We start from the raw sequence: 10,174 nt of genomic DNA, 5'->3' as shown, positions 1-10,174 counted from the left end.
TAACTAATCCCGGATTTTTATTCCAACCAAACATGAGATAAGGAGGCACTAAAATTTTATCCCGGGACTATTTTTTCTTATCCCTCACACCAAACGACCCCTTATTGTTGAATTCGAACCTTTGATACAGAGAAACCGAAGCAGCAAAAAGAATTTCCTCAATGGACCTTCATAGTCGAACGGATGAGCAACTCAGGAAACCTCCCCGAAAAAACTGAGAAATCTGGCAGCTATGAATTGAGAAAAGTATATGTATTTCGGATGGATATTTCGAGTACAAGAGCAATGTATTTATACACATGCTAGACACAGTATATCGTGTATACCAGCTGTATACAGCTAGACTCCTAATCCTAATGAAACAATAAGACTTACAACTTATCTCTAAAGATTACATCTTATCATTAACAATGATTATCTCATAATCAACATTATCATAATCTAACTAATCCTATCATGAACCTTATCATGATCATCTCTATCATGATCTTCAACACTTCCCCTCAAGCTTAGTGGTGGTGCATGCACCACTCTTAGCTTGTCTCTGAAGAACCTGAACCGATCCTTTGGTAAAGCCTTAGTGTGAACATCAACTAGCTGATCCTTAGATCTAACAAACTGAGTGACTAGCTGACCTTGAGCTACCTTTTCTCTCACAAAGTGATAATCCAGTTCTATATGCTTGGTTCTAGCATGCAACACTGGATTTGTAGTCATGTATAGTGCACTCATGTTGTCACAAAACAAGGTTGGAGCAGACTTTACATATATTCCAATATCTTGCAGAATGTAAGTTATCCATGTGAGTTCAGTTGTTGTGGCAGCTAAAGCTCTATATTCAGCTTCTGCACTTGACCTTGCAACTGTGTTTTGCTTCCTGGAAGACCAGGACACACAGTTTGCACCAAGATATATGCTATAACCAGTGGTGGATCTTCTTGTTGTAGCACAACCTGCCCAGTCTGCATCTGAGAACCCATATAGTCTGAAGGAGTACTGAGATGTGATACAAAGTCCATAGCTGATAGTTCCTTTCACATACCTCAATATCCTTTTCACAGCTTGTAGGTGCACAGAGTTGGGATTTTGCATAAACTGGCTTGCAAGATTCACAGCATGGATTATATCTGGCCTGGTTAATGTCAAGTATTGCAGGCTTCCCACAATACTCCTGTATAATGAGGGATCAACTGCAGTCCCAACAGTTTCTTGTAAACCATGCTTCTGAGCCAAAGGAGTATGAACAACTTTAATGTTTGTCATGTCCACTTTCTTGAGCAAGTCATTTGCATACTTGTGTTGATTCAAGTGGATTACTCCTGGAAAGTAATTCACCTCAACACCTAAGAAAAAACTCAGTTGTCCAAGGTCCTTCATAGCAAATTCAGTGCCCAACTTTCTCACAATCACATCCATTTGCTTAGAGTTGCTGCCTGTCACAATTATGTCATCTACATATAGCAGTAGTAATATTGTTCCTTCTGAACTATGAAGAGTGAATAGGGATGAATAAGCTCTACTGCATTTGAATCCAAGATGGAGCAAATATAGACTGAACCTTTCAAGCCAAGCTCTAGGAGCTTGTTTGAGACCATACAGTGCCTTTTTCAACAAACAGACATGTTCAGGATATTTTTGATCAACGAATCCTAGTGGTTGACTCATGTATACTTCTTCTACAAGATGACCATGAAGGAATGCATTTTTAACATCTAGTTGTCTTATAGACCATTTTTAGGTGACTGCAACAGACAAGACAATTCTTATGGTGGTTGCTTTTATAACAGGACTGAAAGTTTCTTCAAAGTATATTCCTTCAAGTTGTGAATAGCCTTTTGCAACTAGTCTTTCCTTGTGTCTTTCTATTGATACATCTGGTTTCATTTTAGTTCTAAACACCCATTTTTGACCCTACTACATTCATATTAGTAGTTCTAGGAACCAGAATCCAAGTCTCATTTTTATACAGTGCTTGAAGTTCTTCCTTCATGGCTTTTACCCAATGTGGAGTGTTCAATGCTTCTTTGAGTGACTTAGGCTCACTGTGTATAGTGTTTATCCTATTGGTAGACAATGAAGTATGGGTCAATTGTAGTTGTTTGGCTTTTGACTTGGTTATCATGACATGATCTGTTGTTGACCTTGAAGCTTGTTGCTGAGAAGGAACTTGATCAGCCAGTTGTTGAGAAGGGACTTGATCTGTGAAAAACTTGGATAGATCAACTTCAAGCTGGATTCCTTGCTAGTTTTCAACACTGATATGTTTAGACTGTTGCTGATTAGCAAGGTCATGAGCTGCATCATGAACTGTTACATCATCAGCATCACTATGAGCTGCATCATCGGGATTTTGAACTTCATGAACTGCTACATCATCATGATCACTATGAGCTGCATCATCAACCTCTTGAACTGCTATATCATCAACATTTTGAACTTCATCATGAACTGCAACTTCATTATTTTCTTCTGATGACCAAGAGGTTGTTTCTTCTGATTCTTCTAATGGCAACACTTCCCCTGAAGTATCATGTTGATCAACACCAGGAGTAGGCAATACATTAGCTGCATTCTTTGATTCTGAGAAGAACTCAAAAAATGTTGCAAGGTGAGTGGAACCTGCAGAAGAGCTATCAGTATTATTTTCCTGCACATAAGGTAAAGTTAGTTCATCAAAGACAACATGTCTTGATATAAAGACTCTTCTGGTAGATGGCTGATAGCATCTGTATCCCTTGTGGAGGCTGCTGTAACCAATGAATACACATGGATAAGTTTTTGGTGAGAACTTGTTGTTTCCTTTGATGTAGGGAAAACACCTACAACCAAACACCTTGAGGCTATTATAATCAGGATGTACTCCATGTAATCTATGAAAAGGTGTTTCCTTTTTAAGCACTGAGGATGGCAACCTGTTAATCAGAAATACAACAGTAAGAAAGGCTTCTACCCATAGAAACATAGGCAGCTTGGCATGAAACAACAATGTTAAACCAGTTTCCACCACATGTCTATGCTTCCTTTCTGCAATACCATTTTGCTCAGGTGTGTTTGGACAAGAAATGTGCCTAACAATACCACAACTCTCCAAGTGATCAATGAACTGCAGACTAGAGAACTTACCACCACCATCACATTGAAAGATCTTAATGCACTTGGAAAACTATTTTTCAACCTTTTTTGAAATTTGACAAACACTTCAAAAAAGTCTGATTTCTTTTTCAGGGGATATAGCCATGTGAACTGTTATACCCGGCATTTTTAGAGCATGTGCGTGACACGTGCTTCCTCAAGAAAAATTGACAATCATGTTGTTGCTACATAATTTAAACTCACATTGAAATTTGGAAAAATATCAAGAGATATAAGTTGTAGATAATTGAATTAACTTTCCAACCTTAGGTCGTGGGTCCTAGGTGACGTCGGGATAAGGAGTTATGGACATTTTAAGGAAGAAGGGTCAGTGGGTTAGGCCCAATCCGGGCCCAACCGGGTTAGGCCCATGACCCATGATTATTTAAGAAAAATTTCAGCCTTCCCCCCTCATTTTTCACACCAAAACACCCAGAAATTTCTGGAGGAAAAGAGAGAAGAGATCCTATAGAGAAAAATCAATTTTTGACCAAAATCCGAAGCCCATGAAGAGAAAAGTGTTGTACGTCGCGTTGTCTTCAATTTGAGCTAAAAATCAACCAAGGAGGAGAGTGATAACGTGGTGGCTGCCTACTTAAGGTAATATGAAGGTTCCTTTTCATTGTTAACAAGTTTATTTAAAGATTTAACAGATTAGAACGGAAGAAATAACGATATGAATTCGTTTGTCGGTGTTGATGTGTTAGCCGTATAGGGGGCTGTTTTGGTGGGGTATGATGAGATAATTTTATTAAGTATTTTTATTGTTGGTATTGTGGATTCTATGATCTAAAATGAAGATTTAATGACTCAAGTCGAGGTGGTAATCGGTTGTGGGCTGTTATAGAAGCTAATGTGATATTAATATAGTTTCTTGTATTTGTGAAAATAATGTAGTTAACATGCTAATTGCTAATGTGGTTCATGAATTTGGAAGATAAAAATGTGTTGTGAAAGTCCACGTTGGAAGTTGGAAGTTTTGGGTGGAATATGGTTTTGGTGGAAATGTTGGGATATTGTGTAGATGATTTAAGAGGTTCTTGAATTATGTTTGAATGATTTTGAATTAGTAAATGAATATGTAAACGTTGATGTTGGTTTGAAGGTGCGTAGTTGGATTGAAAGTTAATGTATTATGTAGAAAAGGAGACTACTTATGCTAGAATGCGTTTTGAATTGGTTGTTGATATTGTTGGTACTGTTGTTGGTATTGTTATTGATGTTTTGGCCGAGTAGATTCTCGGGGATGTTGAATTTACAGGGGAGATGCTGTTATACCCCATTTTAACCGGGTTAGAGCGGAGTACAACATATTGGTGATTCCTATATTACTTTGTTTTAAGGAGTCGCCACCTAATTAATTTAACGGTGAATTAGGACACCTAATTTATTAACTAAGGTAAAGCTTAACTGAACCTCCGTTAATAGTCTGCTTAATCAATGTGATTCTAGGTAAGGGTTCTATATTATCCTAAAGGGAAGGGGTTAGGCATCCTCTAGAATCCGTTAACTACGGTTGTCCGGCCGAACTTAGGTTAATTAATCAATGTTGGATATAGTATTTAAGTTTTAGGAAATAGCTTATGCAAATGAGACTTGTAAAAGAGATAACAATTTGTGCAAAAGAAGATTTTAAATATCATTTTATAAAAAAAGATTTCCAATAATAATGCTGTTAAAAAATGGGACTAGTAATTCGTATAAAAGGAAATTTTAGGATGCTGTTTGAAATAAAGTTTATGAATATGCTAAGGCTCTTAAGTAAACGTGCTAACGAAATTTATAGAATAATATAATAATTAGTACTGAAGGGGATTTCAAATGCTATAAAATTTATAAATATCGTTAAGGCTTTAGATAAAATGTTATTTAGAATGAAACTTGTAGAAAAGTATGATAATTTGCAAAAGAAAAAGAAATTTCAAATGTCATAAAAATAAACTTAAAAGTGTTGCTAAAGTCTGAAATAATAAAACCATTTTAAAATAAAATTTGTAAAAGATAATATGCATGCGAGTAGACGAAAAAAATGTGATTGTTGTACTAACACTTTAATGAAACGTTTGAAAAAGAATTAAATGATGAGGCGTTAATTGACTTTGCATGTTATGTTTTATTAGTCCACATTCGGCTAAAAATATGCATAATTGACTCGACCCCGAAGAGTTATTTATAAAAATATACTTGAATTTATATTTGTACATTGATGACGTTTTGAAAATATGATTCCTCTTACTTGAAATATATAGTCATGCCCTTTTGCAAATTAATTATTCTCGATAAAATAAATATTATACATTATAAATAAATTAATATGAGAAGAGGAGAAAACAACTTATCAATTGTTAATATTCTTTAAACTAACTACCCACTACTAAACTAAACTTACTAATTTCACTAAAGTTCAACTAAATCAATATGAAAGAACAAAATGTTAGTCATGTGATGCCAATTAAATGCATAAAGGAATAGAATAGAGGGATAAATAAATTAAGTGGGCTCAGCCCATTTGGGCCGCTGATCTGCTGCTATTGGGCTTTTGCCCCAGTTTTTTTTTTAGACTGTTGCGGCTGCTGCTACTGTTCCGATCTATTGGGCTTTGGCCCAGAATCTGTGCATTCTGTTTTTTTTTTTTTTTTTTGCTACGAACAGGGGCTGATGGAAGATGACTTTGAAGAAATTATGCTGGGCTTTTAGCCCAAACATCGAATGCGGAGAAGAAACGAGTCTTTCGGACTCGTATACGATGATCATGCATAAAAACGAAAGAAAAAGGATTAGTATGGGTCTAGATAATTATTAAGGCAAGGTTCATAACTCATAGCAAGAATTGAGAATATTATCCCATCACAGTAAGGAAATTAAATTTTAACTTGGCCAAGACAAACACAGTAAGGGAATTTCAAATATACACAGAGAAGAATTGTATATACAAAGTATAGCTTCCCATCTACACTAGAGTGCATACGGGGCATGCATAGCTCGTATATTTCAAGTGTATTCCCACAATAACATCTCAAATATTCAATGTAAAACTTTGACGGAATTCTAATGTTGATTCAGAGATGAAGCAGATTAAACTCAAGCTCCCCTTTGACACATTTTTTAAGTTTATGACACTAGACCAACAGTAGAACCAAGCGGCATAAACCTTATAGCTTGGCATAAGATGATTCAGGAAATATACAGAGGCTTTGGACATTACTCAGTTAAGCCATATATCATTTTTATCTCCAAGATTCAATTCGGGTCCAATCAACATGATGTTCATTTTTTAATCCTCAAATATATTTCAAAAAACAGAGCTTGGTTCATACAAAATACAGTACAGAGGAGGCCATCCAATGCCTTAAAATATGAGTCATAAATGGTTAAGCTTAGGCATGAACAAGTGTGATCCTTTGCCTACAATCAATCACTAATAGAAATTGGTTCAAGATCAAGGAGGTGATTTGATATATCAGTCTTGTTGCAAACAAAGATACTTAAGAACTAGTTCAATATGCATTTTAGATTAGGAAATTAAGTCCAACATTCTATATGAACAACCATCACAAACAATCAAACTGCCTTTAGACACATATCAATCATGCTTAGCAAATTTTATCCATCTAAGCCAAATGTAGTTTCACTAAACAACATAGCAGTAGGTCACACAGACAATTTAGAGAATAGGCAAGGATATGATAATTCTCAGTACACAGATTTTAAAGGCATATAGGCATATCATTAGTTTGACCTTAGGTACTTAGTCCACAGAAATTTCAGTTATGCATAAGCAGAAAAACCTGACATTTTAAGCGAAGGCAATGATTCAAAAAAAAAAAACTAGTATTTGATCATTAAGATGTTTAAACCTCTTAGTATCCTTTATCTTCTTATCACATTATCAAAACACAATCCAATCATACTAGCACGTAAACATGCTTTAATCACCTGAACCGCAAACTGAACTAACATGATAACATGCTGAATCATACAAACGATAGACCAAACTAGTACATAATAGCTAAGAAACAAAAAATGCAAAATAAAAGAGAGGAAAGGGAATTAACAGACTGACTTCATAACAATTAACAGATTGACCAGCTATTTGCACAAATGGCCAATGGCCAAACTAATTAAATGTCCGCATATGAACTGATATCAACATCAAACGAATTAATTAATCTAACCATAGTCGACAACTTACGACTTAACGACAAAAATCAGACCTAAAGCAGATTTATCGGTACTAATCGTAGACCAACCCAAACAAACATAATCCAATATTAACATACGGACGCAAATGTGGAATTGAAGGCATTATACTAAAAGGAGGAAAGTATACCTTCTTCGGGTGCAGCGAAGTGGGTACGGGATCTCAACTCTATCCGCGAAACACTTCGAATCTCCTTCGACCCAAACCCGAATCAAACTTATGTGTTCTCGGATTCGATGCAATACAAAAAAAAGAAAGAAACAGAAGATCGATTTCGTATTTTAAATCGATGTAGAACGTTATGACGGCTGCGATCTTAATACCTTCAGGGGTTCTGGTGATAAAGATGAGAGTTTTTTCGATTTCTTTTTGGGGGTTTCTCCTCCTCCTCCAAGCTGATTCGCCACTCCTCTTTATCCCCATTTTGCTTTGCATTGTCGAAATAAAAGGTGATACGCGTGGGGAACAGGGGAATAGAGGCGTGGGTGTAACGTGGGAGAGGAGAGAGGCGATGGGGAACACGAGAAAATGGGGGTGTCAGAGGCGTGGGGTGGAGACAGAGGTCTGAAACGGTGGCATGGGGGGTGGTGTTAGGAGTGTAGTGGGGGCGTGGGGTGTGTCAGAGGAGAACATGGGTGTGACGAAGGTAGTGGAGGTGTCAGAGATGAAGTGGAAGTCACGTGGGGGTATAGGTGCGGTGGAGATGGTGGAAGGTGGATGGAGTTAGGGCGATGGCGACAGAGGTGGGTGATGACGGAGGTGGGTGGCGACGGAGAGATGGATGGAGAGGATGAAAGAAAGGAGTGGGGAACAGGAAAGTGTGGGGTGTCAGACGCGGTGGTGGCGACAGAGGGAGGTGGTGGCGACAGGGAAAAAGAGAAGGGGAGGTGCGGCGGAGGAGGGTTTGGGAAAGGGAAGAGGAGGCGGAGAGAAAAGAAGATGAAGAAATGAAGGGTAGGTTTCCCTTATTTTGAAAATGGTGCGGGTCGGACCCAGTCCATTTATGGACTGGGTCAATTTTTAGACTGAGTAATAAAAGGATGGGCTAGTGAATTAAAACATAGACTGATCTAAAAATTGAGATAAAAGATATGGGCTAGCCCAAAAATATTAGGAGTTAATCGGACTTTGATTTGGAGTCCGATAAATTAAAAATACGGACTGAGTGCACGAAATAGTTTGGCTTCTAAATTTAAATAAAAGGCCTGTTTAAACAACTTGTGTTAAAATATTGCTCAATATGAAATATGCAATCCTTAATGCTCAGATAAAAAAAATGGCGTTGCAATAGCCGTGCAATAATATTTCGAAAAATCCGCAATAAAATAAACACTATTATTTAATTATGCAAAGATACATGCGATGCGTGTGCCTGAGCTGGTAAAATGCCAAAATGATAAAAATTGTGAATTATAATAATAGTAATAAATAATAGTAATAATAATAATAATAATAATAATAATAATAATAAAATGATGGCTAGTGACTGTAATAGAAAAAATGAACGCCGGTATTGATAAGAGGCTAGTAATTATAGTAAAATACAATATATATTTTTTTAATTTTTCCAAAAATATTAGAAGCGTAAATAGGTATTTCGGAGGAGAGACGGGACAAAATTGGGTGTCAACAACTTGTCCCTCTTTGCCCGGTAATGATGAAAAGAGTTGTCGGGCAAAGACGTTGACTTAGTAGCCTATTTTGTCCCGGCTAAAGGATTACGGAGGACTAAGGGTAAAGAAAATTACGGCCGAACTCTGGTCTTTGAATCGCCTACATATCTCGGGTTGCACGAGAATCAGGCCATGTGTAGTTCTGGGAAGACTACGACACCTATGACTGGCAACTCACGATTTGATGCGAATCTTCGCAAAACATTTTGTCCCAGTGTCGAATTATGATGACATTGGGTATTGTGATAGAACTCTGAAAATGGAACGTGAACAAGAAATTTGGAAGTAGAGCCGAGTGTTCGAGGTAGATCTTTGACCCTTGTCGGGAAGTCTGCTTATCCTTCCGGACGTGTCGCCCCAGTTCGCTGCCGAAGAAATAGTTCCACGTTGCGCTAAAGCTCCTGCAAAACTTTAAACTAGATAAAAATAGTCAGTAACAAATAAGTATTGAAGTAAAGCGATGCAAGTGCGGTGAAATGCGGTTGCGAGCGCACGCAGGGCATTTGGAAATAATAATAAGACATGGCAGGTGCGGTGCGATGTCTTATGCAGAAATTTTCAAAGGGCGATGCGCAGCCTTATGCGGAAACTACAAAGGGCGGTGCGTAGCCTATGCAACATGAAAGGCGGTGCACAGCCTTATGCAGAAAATTTAAAGGGCGGTGCATGGCCCAGGCAGTATATGAAAGCGATGCAAAGGGCGGTGCGCAGCCCATGCATCATATGAAAGGCGGTGCGCAGCCTTATGCGAAATTTTTAAAGGGCGGTGCATGGCCCAATCAATATATGAAAGCGATGCAAAGGGCGGTGCGCGGCCCATGCATCATATGAAAGGCGGTGCACAGTCTTATGCAGAAATTTGAAAGGGCGGTGCATGGCCCAGGCAATATATATGGAAACGATGCAAAGGGCGGTGCACAGCCTATGCATCATGTGAAAAGCGGTGCACAGCCTTATGCAGAAATTTGAAAGGGCGGCGCATGGCCCAGGCGATATATGAGAGGCGGTGCGCAGCCTTATGCAGAAAATTAAAAGGGCGGTGCATGGCCCAAGCAATATATGAAAGTGATGCAAAGGGCGGTGCGCAGTCCATGCATCATATGAAAGGTGGTTGAGCCCGAAATGTCCTATTTTAGGGTGGACGAACCCAAGCATCCTATTTTAGGGT

The 10,174-nt window shown here is 38.0% G+C and overlaps 1 protein-coding gene across 1 annotated transcript; it reads right to left on the bottom strand.

Moving 5' to 3' along the window:
* Positions 1-441: 441 nt before the first annotated feature.
* Positions 442-1,665, bottom strand: LOC132602742 (uncharacterized mitochondrial protein AtMg00810-like). Its single transcript, XM_060315521.1, has one exon. It carries the CDS (start codon positions 1,663-1,665, stop codon positions 442-444), a length of 1,224 nt encoding a protein of 407 aa, XP_060171504.1.
* Positions 1,666-10,174: the final 8,509 nt, after the last annotated feature.

Source organism: Lycium barbarum, chromosome 7 (genome assembly GCF_019175385.1).
Source record: "Lycium barbarum isolate Lr01 chromosome 7, ASM1917538v2, whole genome shotgun sequence".
In the NCBI taxonomy this organism is placed as follows: domain Eukaryota; kingdom Viridiplantae; phylum Streptophyta; class Magnoliopsida; order Solanales; family Solanaceae; genus Lycium; species Lycium barbarum.
The sequence above is the reverse complement of the archived record's forward strand: the minus strand, read 5'-3'. Positions and strand labels throughout refer to the sequence as shown.